This window comes from Dipteris shenzhenensis, chromosome 14 (genome assembly GCF_047967505.1).
Source record: "Dipteris shenzhenensis isolate YYH24624 ecotype China chromosome 14, Dip_SZ_1.0, whole genome shotgun sequence".
Classification (NCBI taxonomy): Eukaryota; Viridiplantae; Streptophyta; class Polypodiopsida; order Gleicheniales; family Dipteridaceae; genus Dipteris; species Dipteris shenzhenensis.
This window is the reverse complement of record NC_141609.1, coordinates 52,697,256-52,721,443: the sequence shown is the minus strand read 5'-3', so window position 1 is coordinate 52,721,443 and position 24,188 is coordinate 52,697,256. Positions and strand designations below refer to the sequence as shown.

Below are 24,188 nucleotides of genomic sequence, written 5' to 3'. Positions count from 1 at the left end.
AATATTGCAAATATACAAGAATCAAAATGTGCATACCATATGAATACTATCTTTTGTTGTTGCAAAAAACACAATAACATTATAATTTATTACGCTCACTATATCACGTTTTGTAATTTCGTTTGGAAAAGTTCAGGTTAATATTCAATCTCTATAAATTTTAGGAAAAATTATCATCACTTCTAGAATGCTCTTTTAAAACTTTAATATACTAAACATATAAACCCAAATTGAATAAATTTCATGGGTCCCACCTTCCTTTTTTATTGCTTTTTCGGACATGATTGGAGACTATGTTATCTCATCCTTGCAGGGCATTTGGGACTCTGATACTATGCCTGATTCATTTACGGAGGGTCTCATTCATTCTAACCTAAAGGGAGGTTGTAGAAATTTCATTTCCCAATGGATGCCCATCACGCTTTTGGAAACCTTTTATAAGATTTTGGCCAAACCTTTTAGTTCGTGTTTGCAGCCCATTCTTCCAAATCTTATTCATGACACGCATATGGGCTTGGTGCATGGCAGAAGCATTTTTTATCATATCTTCTCTTTTTGGAAGGCTTCACATTGGCTATGTAGAGCAAACAATGCTTTGCCAACTCCTGGACTTCGAGAAAGCTTATGACAGAGTAGATTTGGATTTTTTGGAGGGTGCCCCTCTACAATTTGGATTATCAGATGCATGGATCAGAGGAGAAAGGGGAAAGAGGTTCTCTTTGTGTAGATCAGCCCATAGCCAAGGTGCTTATTATCAGAGGAGAAAGGGGAGAGAGGTTTCAGATTTCTATATCAATTCACCAGGGATGCCCTCTCGCACACTTTTTGTATTTATTTATGGCTGAAGTAATGAGCAATGTTTTGAATCCCAGAAAAACATTATTGGGCTAAGACTTCCCCTGAGATAGGATGAGGACCTCTTGGATAGTGAACTGGTTGATGATACTATTGTTTTTTTGGATGCTACTATCCAGAACCTCACTTATTTTGGGGCAACCTTGGATTTTATTTTGTTATGCAGCAGGTGCACATATTAATTATAATAAATCCAATGGCTTTTGGATTAGTGACCAGGATTCAGAGGAGTGTTTTTGTCAGATACTTGGGCTGCTAGATTGGTGTGGACAGCTCTCTTCGCAGCAGTTTGCCCTTGTGTTGGAGAATATCATGATAAAGCTCTATTTTGGAGCTAATTCAAACTTGACCTTGCTTTCTTTGGAGTGGACTAGATGGTTTGGTAGACACCAAAGCCAAGGTGGCTTGGGATACTTTGATCCTCCCCATGTAGGAAGAAGGCCTCAATACAATAGATCTCGACTTGCACATCAAAGCCTTATTATGCAAGGTGGTGGTTAGAGGACACTTTTATGGACAAGAAACTTGGAAGGATTTTTTCATCTGATTCATAGAGTCTTGTTCTCCTTCCATAGATGGAGATTGGATGGATAGTACCTAATGGAGATTGGATGGAGTGTACTGGATGGATAGTACCGAATGGAGATTGGATGGAGAGTACCGGATGGAGATTGGATGGATAGTACCGGATGGAGATTGGATGGAGAGTACCGGCGGATGGATGGAGAGTACTGGATGGAGATTTGATGGATAGTACCGGATGGATGTTCACCTCAGCCCATCTCAAGGCTCCTTCCCCCCTTTTATGGCTGCTATCCTAGAAGCTTGGGCCCAACTTCAAGAGTACTCTTCGGAAAGTTTTCCCTTCCTCTCAGAAAGAGATTGATGGGAAGCTTGTCATGTAGAATGACAATATACTTGATGCTCATGGAAAACCACTTGGTACTTCTCATTATTATATGTAGTGGTCTAGATGGGAGATAGAGGTCCTGCTTCCCAACAATATACTTGATGCTCATGGGAAACCACTTGGTACTTCTCATTATTATATGTAGTGGTCTAGATGAGAGATAGGTCCTGCTTCCTCTTGGGTTTTTGGAAGGCTTTCAAAAACCTTCCAAATGATTGTAACTCAATTTAGTATGTCATGGTCTCCTCATGTATCGGAGCTGCTCCTCTCCCCGTGAGGACCTGCCCTCCCCCCCTCCCCCTCTCTCAGCCAGCCCCCTCCCTCACCCTCACTGCCCCCCCTCTCCCTCCCCTCGCTGCTTCTCTCCCCCCCCTCCCTCCTCCCTCTCTCCCCCTTCTCCTCCCCCGCCCCCTTCCCCGCCCTCCCTCTCCCCCGCCCTCCCTCTCCCCCCCCCGCTGCCCCTAACCCGCCCCCTCCCCCGCTCTCCCTCTCCCCTCCCTCGCTGCCCCTATCCCTTCCACCGCCCCCTTCTCCTCCCCCGCCCTCCCTCTCCCCCCCCCGCTGCCCCTACCCCGCCCCCTCCCCCACCCCCTTCTCCTCCCCTGCCCCCTCCCCCGCCCTCCCTCTCCCCCCCGCTGCCCCTACCCTGCCCCCTCCCCCGCTCTCCCCCTCCCTCCCCCGCTCTACCCCGCCCCCTCCTCCGCTCTCCCCTGCTCTCCCCCTCCTCCCCCGCTCTCCACCCCCCCCCCCCCCCCACCCCCCACCCCCTCTTTCCCTTCCTCTCCGCCCCCTCCTTTCCTTTCCCCCGCCCTCCCTTTCTCCCCGCCAGACCCTTCCCTCCCTCCTAAGCCACCCCCTCCCTCCCTACTATCCCCCACCCTCATTTCCTCTCCCCCTCTCTCTCCCTCTCCGCCTGCAATCTTGCCTTCCCCTCTCTCCTACCCTCTCCTTTCTCCTTCTTCCTACGCCCGTGTTCGAGGGCGTCCTGGGCAATAGTTTCACGGACAGAGCTTCTTTAGTGTTGGAATCGGCCTTTTCACATCGATTGGCGAATGGATCCCCATTCAGCCTGCAATCTTCGCTTCCCCTCTCTCCTACCCTCTCCTTTCTCCTTCTTCCTACGCCCGTGTTCAAGGGCGTCCTGGGCAGTTGTTTCACGGACAGAGCTTCTTTAGTGTTGGAATCGGCCTTTCACATCGATTGGCGAATGGATCCCCATTCAGTCAATCTCTGTCCACTTCCACCAGCCGCGAGAACCGTCATTTTTTTTAAAGACGAGTTGTAGCAGCTCAAGAAAGATGTGGAGTTAGAGGGCTCTACATCACTTTTCGCCCGCATCTTTGGGTCACACCCTTCCAGATCACAGGCTAGAGATTGGATGCTAGCGACGTTACCAGGAGATCTTGCCCCACACATCAGGGATATTCGACTTCTGGGACGTGGATTCTTCCAAGTGGTTTTCGACTCCCGCGAGTCCACAACCCTTGTTCTCAAAGCTAATTCCCTGGCTTTCGGTTCGAGGAGAATCTTTGTTTTACCCTACACCTTGGGCTTCGATCCGGTCGAGGAGGACAGGCATGTCATAGCACTGTTCATTAGATTTTCTGGTCTTCCTCAAGTCTACTATCGACTGCTTGCCACTATCGGAGCCACATTCGGAGTGGCCAATGAGATCCCCACCCTTCCTAGCATGCCTTCTTCCTCGGCAGAGGCAGTCAATGCAGATGGGGTGCCTTGTGTTAGGGTCATTGTCTCTGACCCTAACATCTCAGATGACCACATCATGCTTCAGCGTCCAGACGGCTCTCTCTTTCGATAGAGAGTCGAGATTTCAGGTAGACAGGACTAGTGCAGAATTTGCAGGACCCTTCGGCACTTTGGTAGAGACTGCCCAAGGAAGAGAAAAAGACCCAAGAGGTCTTCTGGTGCGGCTCCTTCACGTACTACCCCGACTGCACCTCCCCAGCACCTTGGAGCAGCCAGGCGCCCTGCTTCGCGCACCCCAGCTACACCAGGGGTAACAGAGCACCCAATGCCCGCGACACACCCAGTACTACGGTGGAGAGCTATCAGAGCCGCTCCCTTACCTCAGGAGGAGACCTTTGATCCTGTTCAGACAGACGCCTTCCAGACTCCAGAGGTGGATGTTGCTGCAGCCCCAAACACTACAATTCCACATCAGGAGGGGCCTTTAGATGCCCACATGGGACCTGGTTGATGCGCCCATTGGGAAAAATGTGGTTGGCATGAAATGGATTTATAAGGTGAAATACCATTCAAATGGCACAGTTGAGAAACACAAAGCCCATTTGGTTGCCAAGGGGTATGCACAAGAAGAAGGGATAGATTATGAGGAGACATTTGCTCCAGTGGCCAAGATGACCACCAATTGTTCCATCATCTCTCTTGCTGCATTTTATGGTTGGTCAATGTACCAGATGGATGTCAAGACCGCTTTCCTCAATGGAGATCTTAAAGAGGAGGTCTATGTACATCAGCCCCGAGGTTTTGAGGTGAAGGGACAAGAGCATAAGGTTTGCAAGCTCAGGAAGGCTCTATATGGACTGAAGCAAGCACCTCGTGCATGGTATCAGAAGATACATCAGTTTTTGCTGTCCCAGGGCTCCATAAACACTCATACAGAGCCAAATCTGTATGTTCTGCAGCAAAAATCAGAATTGGTCATGTTGGTACTATATGTGGATGACATTATACTCATTGGGCAGTGATTTCCAGCAAATTACAGCAGTGCAGTCCGCTTTATGTGACAACTTTGACATGACAGATTTGGGCCTATTGCACTATTGTCTTGGCATTGAGTTTTGGCAGACCCATGATGGGATCTCTATGTCACAGACAAAGTATTCGAAGGGGTTGTTGCAGAAATTTAAAATGGACAACTGGAAGCCTGTGGCTACTCCATTGGAAAAGGGACTCAAGCTGAGTAAGCATGATATTGCTGAAAAGTTTGATGGCACTTTGTACAGGCAGTTGGTTGGCAGTTTGATATATCTATGCTCCACACGGCCTGATATTGCCTACGCCACAGGGCTTTTGAGCCAGTTCATGCATTGTCCCATGATCACACATTGGAATGCAGTAAAGAGGGTTCTCAGATATGTCCATGGCACTCTCTCTCTTGGCTTGCATTATGCTTCAGATTGTGATCTAAAGCTGAGTGGTTTCACCGACTCAGATTGGTCAGGGGACATTAACGACGGACGGTCCACTACTAGCTATTGCTTCTCATTGGGTTCAGCCTGTATCTCATGGCTCAGTAAGAAGCAAGAGCAAGTCTCTCTTTCCTCTAGTGAAGCAGAGTACAAAGCTGCAAATTCAGCCACTACGGAGTTAATGTGATTAAGGAAGCTTTTGCATGACTTGCATCATGCACAGGATGGCGAAGCAAACTCTATCTTCTGTGACAGCCAGAGTTGCATTGCCATAGCCAACAATCCTATCTTTCATGCTCGCATGAAACACATTGAAAATCATTATCATTATGTACGGGATTGTATTTGTGATGGCTTCATTGATCTCATCTATTGTCCATCTGAGGACAATGTGGTGGATATCTTCACCAAAGCCCTGTCAACAGATCTTTTCTTACGACATCGACATGGCTTGGGGATTAGAGACATTCTCACAATGTCAAGGGGGGTTGTGAAGTGATTCACAATGACATTGTTTTCATGTACTCCCATAGGTTGCATATCCATCTGAATAAATTTGTGCAACCATGGTACTTTAGGTACTACAGGGTACACCTGAGATGTTTCCATGGTACTTTCAGCCATATCTTTGAGCAGGGATTTGTAAGAGATTACAAAGATATGGTATTGTAGGCATAAACTCAACCCTATGGTTGACCAGTAGTACTTGGGTACTATATATACCAAGTACTTGTGTTGTTTCATTTGAACATTTCTATTGGAGCTTTCTTGTGTGTGCACTCTTGCTCACTTGTGTTCACAACCTGTCTCCACTTTGTTCCTACAATATGCGACCAAGAGAGCAATTCCTTCCAAAGAAGGACACGATCCCCTCTAGAATTGGGTGCATAAAGGTTTAAAAGACCAATCAAAAGTATAATCCACTGAGCTCTGGAAGGGACTATGATCCCTTGTCGAATCACCAAGGGAAGTATAGAAGAAGAAACAGAGATGCAAGTACCTCCCCTAGTGCCCAAGGCAGGTAACCAAAAAGTATGGCCTAAAAGAAGCTTACCGACTTGGCATAATCCCTGACATCCAACTTGTGTTCCTGAATCATAATAAATATCAATGGGTCTCCCAGTGGATGAAGTTGGTTACGAATCAGCGGCCTAGGGCGGTGGTGAGATACACCCCCAAGGCCCTGAATGTTCCAACTGACAATCCTCATCTACGAGAGGAGGCGGCCGGATGGAAGATCCTACCGGGCCTGGTAGCGGAGAAAGCCCTCTCCTGCGAAAAGCTCCTCCTATTAAGAGAAGGGAAGTAAACTGGGGACAGCACACAGTATGGCCAGTATTTGCTGTGAGAGGAGAAAGCCATAAGTGCGGAGAGCTTTCTCCGTAAGGAGAAAGTCTACCCTTCTCTCAATATGGCCAATATTTGCTTAGATACTGTACACACACTCATGGCCAGTTGGGTGAGCATGCAGGGGTCCTCCCGGGCAGCTTCTGCCAGGAGGGCTGTTTTCCTTAGGGAATGGAGTGGCTCCCCCTTTGTAGGGTTGAGGTAGCACTTTTAACCTCAACCTTGGATTTTTTCTAGTTCGCTATGAGGATATTTGTATTGGCCCATTTAGGGTGTTTATTCCTATGTCTACATGATGTATTTCCACCTTGACTTGCTCTTACGGGTTTCATTTGTACATAATAGAAATTTTTTCTTGAAAAAGAAGAAGACATTGTTTATACTACATTGGATTTCGGAGAACTAAGAAGGTTCCAAGATAAATATTTTTCTTTTTGGTTTGCTTGGCCCATAGGCATCTTCTACATTCTAAAAAATGCGGAATCCATTGGCTGTATAATCCACCACACTAGATGTTAGCACTTGCTCCCAAGTTATCTTTTTAAGTAGTGAGAAGAATCCCGAGAAGCAAGTGAAAAGCAACTGGTCTTTCCCTTGTAGATACGTATGCATTTTGCTAGCATGATATTAAGTTGTTCTTTTTTCCAGACAGTAACAATGTATGTATACATGTATGTGTGCACTGATGTGAGAACATGCTATATGTATGCATGTGTACACAAGAACACACATATTTTATGTTTATTTTTCAACTATATCTATGGATATAGAAATGAGAGGGAAAGAAAGAAAGAAAGATGTACTAATGTCCACAGGAGGCCTTGCGGGCTTATGGGACAAAGTGCGCAAAAAAGTAGACTCATACAAGCCTCAATGGGCTGGAGCAAAGGGCACGCTAGAGCCCTTGCTGAGTACTAGTCTATGCTAGCAAAAATGATAATCAGTCAAGCACAAGTTGAATCAAGTCAAATCTCGGAGTTGGGACTCAGAACCGAACTAGCATAGTGATGGCTCTCTGGTGAGCAGTGAAAATATATCGTATCTACGTTTGACGAGTTGTCTCGCGTTGTGGCGGGGGACGCGGTCTCCTCGATCTCTGAACTCTTTGGAGTATGTCCAAAGTGACTCCTCTTCTCTATCGGTTTCCCTTGAGGAAAGTTGTAATAGGTCGGACCTCAATAGAATGTGCTCTGGGCACTGTGTGATCTCTATGTCCCTCTCTCAGTGGCACCATGTCGGCTCTCTCTGCTAATCCAAGCTGCGCTCGTATCAACTAGAAGTTTGTGACACGTCGCTGTGTCCGATCAGCCTCTATGTCATATGGTCTAGCCGCCTCCTACTGCTCTCTGATCTATCGCAATCATGTCTCCGTGTGCCGGCGCATCTCCATCAGATAGAGCCCAATACAGACTTGGTCATGAAAATGGATCAGTCATGATAGTCGACCGAAGCCACTCCCCTCCAGGTAGAGATTGTGGTAGCATCCCCGTATCTCATAATAGGCTGGGCAAATATAGAGAAAATGCTCCTCTGTCTCAACCGCCCCCAATGTACATAGCATGTAGATCCTCTACTCTCTGGGTATACCTGCAGCTCTCCCCGCCTCAATCCTCAAATTGATGGGATGAAATCCACATCTATCCAATGGCAATCCTCAGTTCATGTGAGACTTCTCTATCCTTGAGGTACTAGGGTCTGATGATGAATCCCTCCTCCGATACTCTCCAGAAGTGGTCGCGGTAGAACCTCAGGGGGTTCACCTCCCAAAATTTTAGTGTACCACGTGCATTCAAAAGGAGGGGTATTTTAATAGGGGAAAATTTAACAGAATTACAACTACAGGAGGGGTTTTTTAATTCAACTTTAGGAAAAAGTCCGTTAGTTCATAAGGAAATACGGGTGGTTTTATAGGGAGAGAAATTTTGGTTGAGGGGTTTTTAAAATACCCCTTGACTAGTAGAGCTCCTCATTGGGAGAACTTTCAGATTTCTGCTGACTTGCAGAGAATTTTTTGGCAAAGGCTCTGGAAATCCCACTGGAATAGAAAAATCACTCTCTTCTTTTGGCTTTTTATTCATGGTGGGATAGCAGTGAACCATTCGAGGTCCAAGTTCGGAGCTAACCCTTCTTGCCCTCGCTGCCTTTCTGCTTTGGAGACAATACAGCACTACCTATGGGATTGCAGATAGGCGAGAATCATATGGAAGGGGATTGCAAGACTTTTCAGCACTTTTGTTCGCCTACCTTTCTATATGACCTGGGGATCAGTGGCTTGGCTTACTCTTTCAGGGCCCCAGGTCTTTTTTGAGAGACTTGACTCCTCTTGGGCTCTTCGCATCTGACGACACCTTGTGAGTCGTGCTCTCTAGAGGATATTCCGGCCACTCTTTTCAGGGCTGCTCACTCCTCGGTCGACTCTCCATGGGAGATCCTAGCTAGCATTGCAGCATGGCACATTTGGAGAGCCAGGTGCACTGAGGCTTTGGAGGGTTCTCAGGTTCACCCTTCTCAGATCTTGGCCAGTACTTGGACAGTTACGATACACACTCTGATGGCCATTTGGGCGACCATGCAAGGATCATCTCGAGCAGCCTCCTCCAGGAGAGTTACTTTTCTCAGAGATTGGAGAGACTCTCCCTTCTTTGCTGAGACTTCTACAGGGTTGAGATGGCATTTTCAGCCTCAGCCTTGGTTTCTTTCTACCTCATTCCTCTGAGGTGTTTTTATTACATGCTTAGCATGGTGTATTTCCGCACAGAGCTTGCTCTAGCGGGTTTCTTTCTTACTTAATAGAAGTCTCTTTTTTGGGGGGGGGAAAAAAAAAACCCCTTGAACGCACGTGATACCTAGGGTTTTGTTAGTAGTGCACACCCCGAGGGTAGAACTGGATCTTGGTGGGGAGTTCTTGGTCCCCTCCCCAAGTCCGAGATGTGTGCAGCTGGAGGAGATCTAGCCATATGATACAGGTGATCTCATCTCGTGGGATCGACTCAGTAGGCACGTCTACCATGTGTCTGCCCCATCCTCTTCTAGTCGTCTAGATGACTCCAAGGCTAGCCTTGGAAGTCTTCAATGAGGTAAGTTTCAAACTCTGTGGATGAAAGTCATTGTCTGAAAGATGGCATTAACCTAGAGAGGTGTTGTGGCAAACTTTTTCCTGTATTATCTCAAGTGGGACTGAGAGCTTACACCGAATCATCTTGGATCCCATAATCACCTGTAGGCCGCTCAAATTTCCTCCACTCTATCTTTGGAAGATCACATCTATTACAGGGTGCTACATACATGGTTGTCGGCTGCACTAGCATATCAAAAAGCCAGCCCTTCATCGGTGGATTTTGGAAGTGTGCTTGGAAGCACTGTCGCTCTAGCCAAGCCAAAGCACTCTGTCCCCGTGTGAGTCATGCCTGGGCTGCATGGGTCATCGTGAAGAGGGGTCCTTTGAAGACTACTCCCAAATATATGTAGGGTTGGACTGCCTCCACTGGCTTGCCACGATAAGTGAAGCTGAGTTGACAGAGCACTGCGCATGAGATGTTTTAAGACTATAGCTTTGGTTTTCCCAAGGTTAAGTGTCATGTCTCTCTGTGTCTGTAAAACACCTCTAGGGCCTCTAGATATCTCTGCAGCCCTTTCGTTGAAGATGATATAAGGACTATGACATCAACATATAGTAGTATCTGTATCATGAGATCGGCTAGTAACCTCATATGGCATCAACTAACCAAGGCTTGCTCTCATGTGAGGTGGGCTCATGCCTCTCTGCACTCGTCATCAAACCAACGGTTTTGAGGCATCTTCCCGCATCTCGGGCCTGTGTGGATTGGGTTGTAGGGAAGGATTTGGTGGTGGTGTCTTGTACTACTGAAGCAAGGGTGTCCGAGGCATGGGCAAGGTCTATATCATCTCCTAGTAGGGTCGAAAGCTCTCTGGCTAAGTGACTCATGTATACTGGGTGGAGGGCACGATCAAAATGGATCTGGGTACGAGTAGGTGTGGCAGGAGCTCTCTCTATGACTGGCATGGTAACTGAGATACGGAAGGCCATATATTTGGTCAGCTCCGAGTGGAGGAGGGGGTACTTTGAGGTCATGTATCTGCGAAGCAAAAGCTAATGGGCCCAGCAAGTAGTCCACTGTGCTTCTCCCACTGCTATGTGGGAAACAAGTGAACCCTCTAGATGATGGCCATCTCTGAAGGCCATTGTAGATGATGAGATCATGGACTGCTCCCAACTCAAAGAAAAAAAGCATGTATGCTATCACATTATTCAGGGCATCTGCATAATGTCTTAGGATCTCAAGCTCTGCTGCATCATGTAGGGATCTCTCTCGTATGCAAAGTCTAGTAGGACCGCTTGTTTATCTCCTGTCCATGCATTGAAGTCCCCCAGAAGGAGGGTGTCTCTCTACTTGGAGAGCTCTGTGATGTCACCATGTATTGTCTCAAATGAGCTGTGCCCCTCTGTAGTGACCTCATGAGCATATGTTGATGTGTCTGGGGGGAAGTAGCATACTGTAATGAAGATTGGTCAGGCATCTCTAGCAGCTGGACTCATATCCACATATGTTGTGCATGCTCCTCTCTTCATGCCACAAATACGAATGGTCTCAGGTGTGTTTTGAAGAGGACAACCACTCCTTTAGAACCTCATGCCCCACTAGTTCTCCTCAACTCTCCTATGAGCTGACTCCCAGGTGTAACCTGTCACTGTGAGAAACCCTCTCTTGGGACTCTCATGTGTCTCGGTGTAGAAAATAATCTCTCTATCTGTATATGTCTCTGAAAAGCCGCTGGATCGAACCAGGACCAGAGAGTGCCATTACAGTTCCATAAAGCCATATTCAATCTGCCCTATGTCTCTGTCTCAGAGGCCCGAATCCATCGTACACTATCTGTATCTCTTTCACTTCTTTCTACCCTTTCTCGAATTGATAACCTTATCATCTTGATCTTGATATACAGCCCATTTTCCTTCCTGCCGCCCCACAGCCAATACTCGGGTCATCTCCTCCCTTCTGTGCTCCTATTGTAAGTGCATGAGATCAATATCCAAGTATGTTCTACTCCCCTTTAGAGCTGCCCTCATGCTCATGAAGGTAGACTAGTCTGCTAGTGTTTGGAACCTCACAATCATAGGTCTCGTTGGTGCATCATCCTTTCCTATCCTCCAAGCTGCCTCGAAGGTGAGATTGACCGCCATCTTATTAGTGACCAAAGCTTTAACATGTGCCATGGCGGTGTCCCCAACTGCTAGACCTCTAACAAGGACATTTACTGCTTTACTATTTCTTCTCTTTTCTTCTTCTAAGGCATCAGAAATGAAATCTTTCTTTATTGGAGATGCTTTGCCGTTAGTGACCACTTCTCTCCATTCTTTCATTTCAGCCTGCCCCTTATCTATCTACTTGGAGAACACCTCATGGTTCCCTTGTATTGCCATTTGTAGGGCAGCCATCTTTTCCTTGAGTTTTTCATTTTCTGTTTTCAGCATGTTCAACTCCTCATTGAGAGGAGGTTGGATTTCCCCCTCTTCAAGTGGGTCACATTCTTTCAGTAGTTCATTCTCTTCCTTCAGCTTGGCAACCTGCATTTCTAGCTCTTTGATCATCAGTGTGTGATGGTTAGTCTTGGCATCAACCATGCAGGTCATCTCCTCACGTACCTTACCAATCTGGATTCCCATTTGTATATGCGTATCTAACTTCCATTTGTTCATTTCCTCTTCCATGGAGGTACGCATGTCCTGCATCATAGCATTAAAATCCACATCCTTGCTGCCCCCAAGTATCTTTTGTAGGTTTTCAATGTCACCATCATGCATCTTGGAAATGTCCCTCATGGTATTTATGCAAGTTTTGCCCTGCTGGTCACCTATCTTCTGTGCATTGGCCCAAATGACACTATATTTTCTCTCCTTTTCTCCCCTTTTTTTTCTATTAGAGGTGAACAGTCCATGCTGGACATGTGGTTCTGCATTTTTCCCTCCTCTTTTTTTTTTTGCAAAAAGAGACTTCTATTAAGTATTAAAGAAAAACCGTTAGAGCAAGCTCCATACGGGATACATCATGCAATGCACGAAAAGCTCAAGAGCCAAAAAGAAAGGATTCAGGCTGATAGTGCCATCTCAATCCGGTAGAAACCTCTAAGAAAAAGGGAGAACCCCTCCAAACTCGAAGAAATATAGTCCTTCTAGAAGAGGCTGCCCGTGAAGAGCCCTGCATGCTAGCCCATATGGCTATCAAAGTGTAAACCGTGTCAGTCCAAATACCCGTGAACACCTATGATGGGTGTATCTAGGTGCCATCCAAGGCTTCAGTACATCTGGCTCTCCAAATGTGCCAAGAGGAAATGCTAGCCAAAATCTCCCAAGAGGTGTCCATTGAAACATGAGAAGCTCTGAACCTTGGATCTTGTGCTAGAATAACTAAATAATCCCTTCTGATTTTCAAAAAGAAACATTCAAAATCTGAAAGTGTACCTCAAGTTCTGATTTTACCGCTCTTTCTGGAATTCAAAAAATTCAGAAATTCAAAATTTGAATTGGGTTTTTTTTTTTAATATGCTGTTTTGTGTCCCCTTGCTTATGTCCTTCTTTGTTGTTGATTTGCAGAGGTACTTTCTGATGTTGAAAGCTGGAGGGGGGTAGGTGTTGTGCCTTTGAAGGCGGTTTGCCTACTGGAAGGCTAGAAGAGAGAGAAAGAAAGAAAGAAAGAAAGTGTATTATTGTCCACTAGAGGCCAAAATGGGCCCATGGGACATCAAGAACTCTGCATACAAGATAGCACAAAATCAACGTGCCCCAAAGAAGAGGCATCGTCGAATATCATCTAAGTGCTACGCAATATAATGCTAGTGAAAGTACATAATGTCAAATCTGAGCCTAAATACAGAGTAAACTAGATGCACGGAAACCGCCCCCGGATGCAAAATGGGGGGGATGAGCACAATATGCCAATGCAAAGATACAAGTCCAGGTGTCAATGAGTCTGAGAACCAAAATAATACTGGAAATCCTGTCCATCGACTCTGCCTCCTGCTATGAGAGTACAAATCTGGGCAAAGGTGAGGTGAGCGGCTGGTGGGGCGAGATCTCCATGAGTAAGTCTCCTCCGAAATGCTGCCATCATCCTGGATCGTCTGGAGATGAAGCGGCGAGTACGTCCCCTATGTAACAAGATCCTGCGGCGTCTACAAACCATCTCATATGTACATCCACATGGTGGAGGCATGTGTCCTGTGTGGGCTCTGCCGTCCTCGTGCTCCTCCTGGTCTCTGTCCTCTGGTATGGCGTGTGTCTGAGCTCTATGAGGCTGGGCTCTATCACGCTCCGGTCTGTGCTCTCTGAGGTAGTCTCGCCGAAGCATAGTGGCCTCCCTGACATAAAGGGCTAGGCAATGCTGATCCTCGTAGTCCATCACTCGTGAGAGAGGTCCAAAGCCATCCGTGAAGAGACAGTGGAATCTACCTCTGATCTCATAATATAGCGGGCATCTGCAAATGAAGTGCTCCTCTGACTCCACCTCTCCCATGGTGCAACAAGGGCAGATCCTGGTCTCTCGGCCTGGTCGCCGTCCATCCTCCATGCGTCGCATCCTACCAGCCTCTATCTCGAGCTGATGCGAAGAGACTCTAAGCTGGCCGAGGGCAATCCTCAGTGAGTGGGACATGTGGGTACCTGTATAGCCTGGTGGGATGACAAATCCATCCTCTGAGATCCGAAGGAAGTGGTCACGATATGTGGCCATCTTCACCGGAAGCTGCGTGGGATAAACCCAAGTGCGATACGTATGAAGCTGCAGCAAGTCTGCTCTCGTGACCTGGCTAAGCTCGTGGCGAGTCAACTCGAGATGAGGGGCATCTATGCTGTATCGGAACGGAGGCAGTCTATCCATGTCTAGTCCAAGGGATGTGAGCCACCTAGTGAGTCTGAAGTACCAGCAGTATCGGGTCCCTGATCGTGCCAACTCCATAGAAGATGCAAGTGCTAACCATGGCAACCGAGCTCTGCCTGCTGCTGAGTCTCCAAACTCCCTGACCCTGTGCAGATACATGACCGACTGAAACGCTGCATCCAATGCAAGGGGAGTAGCTCCAAACTCTGCTAGCATGATCTCGTGCGGAACTGTAGCCTTGGCCCTAATGAGCCGAGAGAACATGATGATCTGTAACCTCTCTACTCGTCTCCAATCTGCAGCGCCGAGGTCTCCTGCCCAGAAAGGAGCTGCATACATCGCAGCTGGTCTCACCAATGTATCAAAAAGCAAGGATTTCGTATCGGGATGCTGAAAGTGGGACTGAAAACACTGACGCTCAAGATGAGCCAACGAAGCATACCCTTTACTAATCCTATCTCGTGCTGCATATGTCATGGTGAAGACCGGTCCCCTGAAAACTGCCCCCAAATAAGTGTACTCTCTAACAAGCTCAATGGGCTGTCCGTCATAAGTGAAGTAAAACTCATCCATGCTGTAAATACGATCAGAGGTGTTGAAAACCATAACCTTGGTCTTGCCAAGGTTTACGGTCAACCCCCTGTCCTGGCAAAACCTGTGGAGTGCCTCAATATGTGCCTGGAGGCCCTGAGCAGTAGAGGAAATGAGAACCACATCGTCCGCATACAGGAGGATAGGAATGGAGGATCCTGAGAGAGTAGAGCCCACACCACCTGTCATCTGTACAAACATCTCTAGCTCATCAATGTATAATCCAAAGAGAGTGGGAGAGAGCGGGCAGCCCTGCTTCACCCCAATCGTGCTGCATACCTCCTCTGAGAGCCCCTCACGTGTCCGAGCCCGACCAGTGACCCTCTCATACAAAGCCATGATAGCCCACTGTATCTCTCCACTAAAGCCCATCTGGCGAATCCTCTGAAACAATCTGAATCGCGGAACTGTGTCAAATGCCTTCCTGAAGTCCACGAAGCAACAATAAAGCCGTTGCCTTCGTGACTTCGCCTCCTCCACCAGTGCCCTAAGTGTGAGGATGTGGTCAAGTGTCGAATGATCCCTACGGAATCCAGCCTGCCCTCTGGCTCTGAGTCCTGTCGTCTCGGCATGGTCATTTATACGGCTTTCCAAAACTGATGCAAAGATCTTGGCCATAACGTGGCCGATCATGATGGTCCTGTAATTCGACGGCTCCATAGGGTCCCCCGACTTGTGGATAGGTACTATGGTATTGCCTAACCAGGACTGTGGTAGGCCTGTACAAACAGACTCATTGAAGAGACGGGAAAGAACAAAATCTAAGGCATCAATCCCATGGATTACATACTCCGCTTGCAATCCATCATGATCCTTAGCTCTCCCGTTCTTCAATCGGTGGACTGCTGCACGGACACTCTCTGGTGTGAAAAGAATAGATGAAGCTGGCCTAGGGGAATGGGATAAATCGATGGCTGGCTGATCTGGAACATCATATAGAGCTGAAGTATATGCAGACCAGACACGTGGATCTGTAAGGGGGCTCTGAGACTTCGAGCGGAGGAATTTTCGCCAGAATTCCTTGGAGTCACAGCTGAAAAGCAAGCTTCTCAGCTCCTCCTCATTCTGGGCTAGAAATTGGCGTTTCTTGCGCCTAACCAACCACTTGTAGTCTCTCTTGGTTTCGGTAAGGAGGGGAGACTTCTCCTTGGTCTCAAGGTGAAGTTTCCTGCGGAGTTCCTTACACTCCTCGTCATACCAACCGTTGCAAGGAACAAGACCAACCGGTGGGGGACTAGACGAATGACACGTGGCAGGGAAGGACATGTGGGCAGCAGAAACGAGTGAAGAATGTACAAGTTTCCACCGGTCCTGCGTGGATGGTAGAGCATCTAATAGATGAGGACGGAGTAGGCGGCTGAGGTTCTGGCTATATACATCATCGAACTGGTGGTCGAAATGAACCTCATAATAGGATGTGCGGTCGTGATGACGAGGGGGGGGTGGGTCATGGGAGACATGAGTCAAAGTAAAGTGGATGAGTGCATGGTCGGCAGAGGGCATGAAGGGGCTAACAGTAAGGCTATGGATGGAAGGGACTAGAGTCGGGGGACCTATGATGTAGTCGATCACGCTAGTGCCACGCCCAGAAGCAGAAGAGAATGTAGGCATGGAAGACTGTGGCCACCTGGACAAGCCGTTATAAATGACCATACTGTGCGAGGTGAGGAGCTCCAGTAACTGACGTCCCTGATCTGTGGGCTGTACTGTGCAGTCTGATGAAGTCCGACAGAGGCTATCATTGTGAGATGCCGGAAGTATGACCGGATCCTCCAAGGGCCTGTCTGTTTGAGGTCCTCGCGTTGAAGTCCCCTAAGAGGATGACTTCTCCGCGATGTGAAAAATCTGCAATGTCCGCTGAGAGATCCTCAAATATGGACTGGCCTGGTCCAGTGGAAGAATAAAACGACTGCGCCGGGGGGAAGTAGCAAACTGCAATAAAGAGATCTCGCTGAGAGGCTCTGCGGTGGATGCGTACCCACAAGAATCGGGCATGTGAATCCGCTCTCTCCACTGTGATGATTCGATCGAGATGCTCTCTGTACAAAATGGCCACTCCTCCAGATCCTCTCACTCCAAATGCTCGAGTGTGCTGTCTGAAGGCAGATCTCCATGTATATCCTGTCACTCGTGGCAAAGGTCTCTCTGGACTCTCGTGTGTCTCTGTGAAAAAGATGATATCTCTCCCAAAGAAAGCCCCCCGTAGATTGCCTGGCTGTGCTGTAAAAGAACCATTGCAGTTCCATACAGCGATGCGTAGACTATCTGACAGGTGGTGTGTCCCATGAGCCCTGTCCCGTCAGGCGGTCGGAGCAGGAGGTGGAGGTGGGGCCATATCTGCTGGTCTGTCATCCCTAGGCACTGTGGGAGCACGCCTCAAGGTGCCTGTGATGAGTCTGCCATCCCTGATCACTGCCCACTTGCCCTGAGCTCGGGCTGCGTCTCTCTGAGGCAAGAGCGCCTTGCGCTCCTCAACCTGTATCTGAGTCAGATCCTCGTCCATGGAAATCTGTGGGTGGTCTCTGAGTGTCCCTCTCCTCCTGAGGGCAGCTAGACGTGCCTGGGCATCTCTGAATCTGATAATGAGGGGCTGCTCTCTAGTACGATCTCTCCCGACTCTATATGCTCCTACTATGCCATGATCCTGTACTCCCAATGTCTGAGAGACAAAGGTCACAGCCTGTGTCATCGTGGACTCTGTCTCCGAGGGCAAGATACCACGAATGCGAATGTTGAGGGCCTTTGTGGCCCTCTGCTGTGACTCGGCCAATGTAGCTGATACAGTCGATCTCTGAGGCTGTGATGGCTGACGGCGGACGACATCCACCCACTCTGTGGCTCTCTGGACCTCTGTCTGAAGGGAGGTCAAACGCTCCTCAACCGCTGCTACTGCTGTAGTGGGAGATGTGTCTATGTGCTGAACGCGAGTCTCGATCTGTTGCACTCGCTCTGTGTGTCCATGAATCTCTCCAGCAAGAGTCCTATGAGTCGCCTGTAAGACCTGAAGATCTGTTCTAATAGACAAGATCTCCCGGTCCTGCTGTGTCACTCGATCAGTAAGAGATGCAACCTGAGCTGTAAGGAGAGCAATGGTCTCGTCCTTCCTGTGAAGCATCTGAAGGGCATCTCGGAGGTGGGTCTGAAAGTGCTGAAGCTCTGGTAGGATGTGTTGGCAAGGACAAATAGTGCAAGGCATGGAAGGAGAAAGAGAGGGGGAAAGGGGGGAAACCGGTAAGGTGGGTAGCGGGGATGAGGGAGAAGGCTGGAGAGGGGGAGAGAAAGCGGGTATCGAGGATGGAGAGGAGGGGAAGGCTAAAGTTGGAGAAGGGGTAGGAGAAGAAGGGACCTGAGAGGGGAGGGGTGAAAAAAACTGCGGGTACAAGGTGGCTATGGGTGGAAGATGAGATAATGGGGCTGAAACCGGTGTACCTGTGACTGGGAGTGCGGCAAGTGCGGGCACTGCGCTGGGCGGAAGATGAGATAGTGGAGCTGAAACCGGTGTACCTGCGACTGGGAGTGCGGCAAGTGCGGGTACTGCTCTGTCCTTTGAAGAGGATGCAAGTCCTCTTCTACTATAGTGCAGCATGTCGGTCGTGGAGGCCATTGATGTTGCTGCTGTTGCTCCTTCTGTAATATGCTCGACGACGTCGGCCATGTTTAATTACGGAAAACGGGAAACCGGCGGCATTGAGAAGCAGGAGATGGCGAGCGCTGCCAATGCGCGATGAGCGGGTGAGCGGGGTGGGGGGCCTGAGCGGCTGAGCTGCGAGGGGGAGGGTCTGAGCGGGGTGAGCCGCTGCGAGGGGGAGGAGCTGTGAGAGGGGGGGGGGGAGGAGCTGTGAGGGGGGGGCGGGGAGCTGCGAGGGGGGGGAGGGGCTACGAGGGGGGGCTGCGAGGGTGCGAGGGGGGAGGGGTGAGCTGCGAGGGGGGGGTGAGGGGCTGCGAGGGGGGGAGGGGTGAGCTGCTAGGGGGGCAGCGAGGGGGGGGGTGAGGGGCTGCGAGGGGGGGAGAGGGGAGCTGCGAGGGGGGGTGAGGGGCTGCGAGGGGGTGTGAGGGGCTGCGAGGGGGACTGCTAGGGGGAGAGGGGCTGCTGCGAGGGGGTAAGGGGAGCTGCGAGGGGGGGGTGAGGGGCTGCGAGGGGGAGAGGGGCTGCTGCGAGGGGGAGAGGGGAGCTGCGAGGGGGGGGTGAGCTGCGAGGGGGAGAGAGGGGAGCTGCGAGGGGGAGAGGGGAGCTGCGAGGGGGAGAGAGGGGAGCTGCGAGGAGGAGAGGGGAGCTGCGAGGGGGGGGTGAGGGGCTGCGAGGGGGAGAGGGGCTGCTGCGAGGGGGAGAGGGGAGCTGCGAGGGGGGGGGTGAGCTGCGAGGGGGAGAGAGGGGAGCTGCGAGGGGGAGAGGGGAGCTGCGAGGGGGGGGTGAGGGGAGCTGCGAGGGGGGGGTGAGGGGCTGCGAGGGGAGGGGCTGCTGCGAGGGGGAGAGGGGAGCTGCGAGGGGGGGGGTGAGCTGCGAGGGGGAGAGAGGGGAGCTGCGAGGGGGAGAGGGTGAGCTGCGAGGGGAGAGAGGGGAGCTGCGAGGGGGAGAGAGAGAGAGAGAGAGAGAGAGAGAGAGAATGCTTCATTTACATCTCCTTATGGAAAAAATAACCAAAAATAATGAATTCCGTTAATCCAAATGACATGGTTTGTGACAGCAATTGGTGAACTTTCTATATATAGCTTAAAGTCCCTCAAAAATCAAAATAATCAGTGTAGTTTTCATATCAATAACAATCTCACTTTATCTTCTTATTCTCAGTCTTGAACTATAATATAATCAATGATGCAATATACCATATAAAGTTTCGTTCAGGAAACTATCTATGCTAAACCATCCTGAAGTCTGATTTAATATCAAGATACTTTAGGGGGATGGGCAATGTACCTTACTTGCCAACGGGACATGATCCTTGAGCGAGATCTTCCTTTTTGGCTATCAACTGACACCCTTCCATGACTAATAGGCCTACTACTTCCATCTAATCTCACACTACCAGGACGAGAAAAACTCCCCTTAACAGATGCATCTTGATGTATGCCCATAACACTCTCCAAGGGTCTCTCACTCAAGGCCTTTGGGCTATAGTCATCCCTTGGAGGAGGTAGTGTTGTCCCATAAAATGTACATTGATAAACTAGGCATGCTTCATGGTTAGCAAAAATCTCCACCATTTTTGCTCCTATCACCTGAAACCATCCAATGAAATTGACAGTAGTTATAATATTAATGCAATGCAATGTAAAATCTTGCACAAGCCACGCCATGAAAGTGTTAAGTTTTGGTTTCCTGCCTATATCATCAACATACACTAAAGGTGGATTTGCTGTAATTTCATATAGAAATAAAATAGAAACAATAACTATGGAGAAATTAGTGGGATAACTTACCTGGTCCCGACATATAAGTCCATCATTTCTGAAAATTTGCATGAAACAAGAATTTGTGGCTCTGCCCATCAATTATCTCTGTCTCTTTTAAGCCAAAGCTTGCTCCACAATTGAAAAAATCATGCACCTACATTTATATTGATTTTCTAAAACTTTTCAAGTGTAATGACCATTAAGATTAAGGGAATATGTCACCATACAACAACTGACTGACTATCTTCATAAGGTAGAGGATAGAGTAAAGAACCAGGATGTGTTATTAGAAACAATAAGAGAGGGTAGGAGAGAGGGGAAGGGAAGGGAAAGAGAGGGGCAGGAAGAAGGAGAAAGAGAGGGGAGACGGAGGTAGGCTGAGGGGGAGGCGTGGGGAGCTGAGATAGGGAGGAAGGGGGCGGGGAGGGAGAGGGAGGAGTTTTTTTTTTTTTTTAACTCTCTTTTTTTTTTTCTTTTCCGGGGGGGGGGGGGGGGGGGGCGCGTGGGGGAGGGAGGGGGGCGGGGGACGAGAAGGGGGCGGGGGGGCTGGCGGGGGAGAGGGAGGGCGGAGGAGAAGGGGGCAGCGGGGAGGGGAGAGCAGCGGGGGGGGAGAGGGAGGGCGAGGGAGGGGGGCAGGGGAGGAGAAGGGGGCGGGGGGGCTGGCGGGGGAGACGGAGGGCGGAGGAGAAGGGGGGCAGCGGGGAGGGGGGCAGCGGGGGAGGGGAGAGGAGAAAGGGGCAGCGGGGAGGGGGCAGCGGGGGGGGCTGGCAAGGGAGAGGGATGACGGGGGAGGGGACGGGGGAGGAGAAGGGGGGCGGGGGGGCTGACGGGTGGGGGAGAGGTTGGGCGGGGGAGGGAGAGGTAGGGGGTAGCGGGGGGGGGGGGGGAGAGGGAGGGCGGGGAGGAGGAAGGGGAGAGGGAGGGTGAGGGAGGAGGGAGAGGGGGCTGGCGAGAGGGGAGGGAGAGGAGGAGCAGCGAGGGGGGGGCAGCGAGGGAGAGGGAGAGGGAGAGGGAGAGGGTGCTGGCTGAGAGAGGGAGAGGGAGAGGGAGAGGGGGCTGGCTGAGAGAGGGAGAGGGGGGGGGCGTAGCTCACGGGGAGAAGCAGCAGCTCAGGCGCTTCTTTGTTTCCCCAATTAAGTTTTTGCAGTGGGACCCTGGGGAATGGGAATGGATAGATGAAGGGCACCGAGAGAAGGGCATCCCCTTCTTTTGTTACACGGTTAGTAATGCCAGAAAATTCCAGCCTAGCTGCAGGGGTTGGAGGCCTACCAAAGCTCATCATTGGGAGAACTTTCAGATTTTGGCTGACTTGCAGAAATTTTTTTGGCACAGGCTTTGGAAATCCCACCGGAATAGAAAAATCACTCTCTTCTTTTGGCTTTCTATTCATGGTGGGATAGAAGTAAACCAATGGAGATCCAGGTTCAGAGCTGACCCTTCTTGCCCTAGTTGCCTTTCTGCTTTGGAGACAATATAGCACTGCCTTTGGGATTGCAGACAGGCGAGAATCATATGAAAGGGGATTGCAAGTCTTTTCAGCACTTTTGTTCGCCTACCTTTCTGTATGACCTGGGGATCAGTGGCTTGGCTTACTCTTTCAGGGCCCCAGGTCTTTTTTGAGAGACTTGACTCCTCTTCGGCTCTTCACATCCGACGACACCTTGTGGAGTTGTGCTCTCTGGAGGATGTTCCGGCCACTCTCTTCAGAGCTGCTCATTCCTCGATCGACTCTCCATGGGAGGTCTTAGCTACTAGCATTGCAGCATGACACATTTGGAGAGCCAGATGCATTGAGGCTTTGGAGGGTTCTCAGGTTCACCCTTCTCAGATCTTGGCCAGTACTTGGACAGATACGGTACACACTCTGATGGCCATTTGGGCAACCATGCAGGGATCATCTCAAGCAGCCTCCTCCTGAAGAGTTACTTTTCTCAGAGATTGGAGAGACTCTCCCTTCTTTGCTGAGACTTCTACAGGGTTGAGTTGGCATTTTCAGCCTCAGCCTTGGTTTCTTTCTACCTCATTCCTCTAAGGCGTTTTTTATTACATGCTTAGCATGTTGTATTTCTGCATAGAGCTTCCTCTAGCGCGTTTCTTTCTTATTTAATAGAAGTCTCTTTTTTGCAAAAAAAAAAAAAAGAAATCTTGCTCTCCCATCCAAATTTATTGGCGTATAATTGTTGATTTTTGAAGTGTTTGAGAAGAAAAATGGGTTTTAAAATTATGGCTGTTAAAAAATCACCAGGGTATATCACTGCTTGACTCTTAAATATTACAATGTAAGTACTGAACCTTGTTTAGTCTAGGGATAAATTTGCGCTTGTAAAGGCAATCCTTTCGCTGCTGGAAATAGTCACTGATTTCCAAGACAATAGTCCTTTCGTCGTCTTCATATAGTATTACCCTCTCAATCAAGCCATCCCACCTTACAAAGTCGCCATAGAATGCATAAAGTTCATGTGTGCATCGGTAGTAGTGTGTTCTCTTTACTCCTCTAGGACACCTACATCCAGAAGTAACATTGGATTGGATATATAATTTATCAATTTGCCATAGCATTGCATCTATTCAACCATGAGTTTATCATTTTTCCCTTTTTACATAGTCATGATGGAAACATCAAGATATCAAAGTAGACAATCTAGCTGAATTTTTAATTGGAAAAGATAACATCATATTTTCTAAGATTTGAGATAGTAAGGTCTTAAAAGATAGAACATTTTCTTAAAGAAAATGCCTCGCATGTACATATGGTAATATACACTACTATTAAAGAAAAAGTGTGAATTCTCCTCTAGGACTCAACCTTCTCCCATGATTTATACCATTTCCCCCCCAAACTTCTATTAATTCTTGAAAAACACTATACAAATCAGTTTCTGAAAGGAGCTAAGGTGTTAAGTACAAAGATAAAATTTTGGCTGTAACAAAAGAACCAGCCTATTTCTACAGAACCCAGCTCACTCCCTTGGGAATCTCCAAGACAGGGGCGAACCACCAAGGAGGTGGTCTATACATCCATTGAATATCTACCACGAAAAAGGTGTAAAAGACTCTTGCAGCCAAGCCTTGCAGAAATTCTCGTGCCTTTCGACGATAGTCGCTTTCGATGATCTTGGAATATGGCACTCTTAGATGGTACGCAGAGTCAAGACGATGTCCTACTAGATGGCAACCATGGTAGCCATCGGATCCTCCGAACGCCTCCCCCTCCCCCGCTCCCGTCTACCCCCCCTCGCGCTGCACGGTCCCTCCCCTCCCCCTCCTCCCTCACCATCGCCTCCCGCCGCGGCCCTCTGTCCCCCTCTCCTCCCTCTCCGCCCGCCGTCCCCCCCCCCGCTCCGCTCCTCCCCTCTCCGCTCTCCGTTCCCTCCCCGCCTCCCCCCCCCCCCGCTCCGCTCCTCCTCTCTCCGCTCTCCGTTCCCTCCCCGCCTCCCCCCCCTCACGTTGCGCTACCACCCCCCACCCCCTCCTCCCCCCCCCCGCTGCGGCGCAACGCTGCCCCCACCTCCCCCTCCTTCCTCGCCTCTCCTCCCCCGCCCCCTCTCGTGCGGCGCTGTGTTACCTTATCACACGACCACCTGTCGACAGGCATTGACCACATGACGACATCTGTTGACCACATGTTGACCATGTGTCAACACAAGTTAGCCATGCGATCACACAGGTTCATCCAGGAGTACTGTCCGAGGCTGTCAACCACAGGTCAACCAGGAGTATCGTGTCCAAAGTGATCTCATCAAGAGCTGCGCACATGGAGAGTGAGCTTAGCACATGGAGCAGTCAGGAGTATTTATATTTACACAGTGGTTCAGTGATACAGTGGTGCAGTGGTGCAGTGAACCAGCTCACCTGCACATGGAGAATTTACACCATCAGGCTGGCGAGTCAGGGAGTCAGGAAGTCGCCGAAGCCATCAAGAGATGCGGTGAACCAGCTCACCTGCACATGGAGAATTTACACCATCAGGCTGGCGAGTCAGGGAGTCAGAAAGTCGCCGAAGCCATCAAGACAGACAGCGGCGCA

At 49.4% G+C, this 24,188-nt stretch overlaps 1 protein-coding gene across 1 annotated transcript in view; it reads right to left on the bottom strand.

Moving 5' to 3' along the window:
* The window catches only part of LOC147894808 (dynein regulatory complex subunit 7-like), a 589,338-nt gene that overhangs the window by 142,267 nt on the left and 422,883 nt on the right, over positions 1 to 24,188 (bottom strand). Inside the window, 4 exon segments of the mRNA XM_087385174.1 lie at positions 19,687 to 19,988; positions 20,190 to 20,222; positions 20,224 to 20,316; positions 22,455 to 22,665. Coding sequence (XP_087241300.1) covers positions 19,687 to 19,988; positions 20,190 to 20,222; positions 20,224 to 20,316; positions 22,455 to 22,665 — 639 coding nt within the window.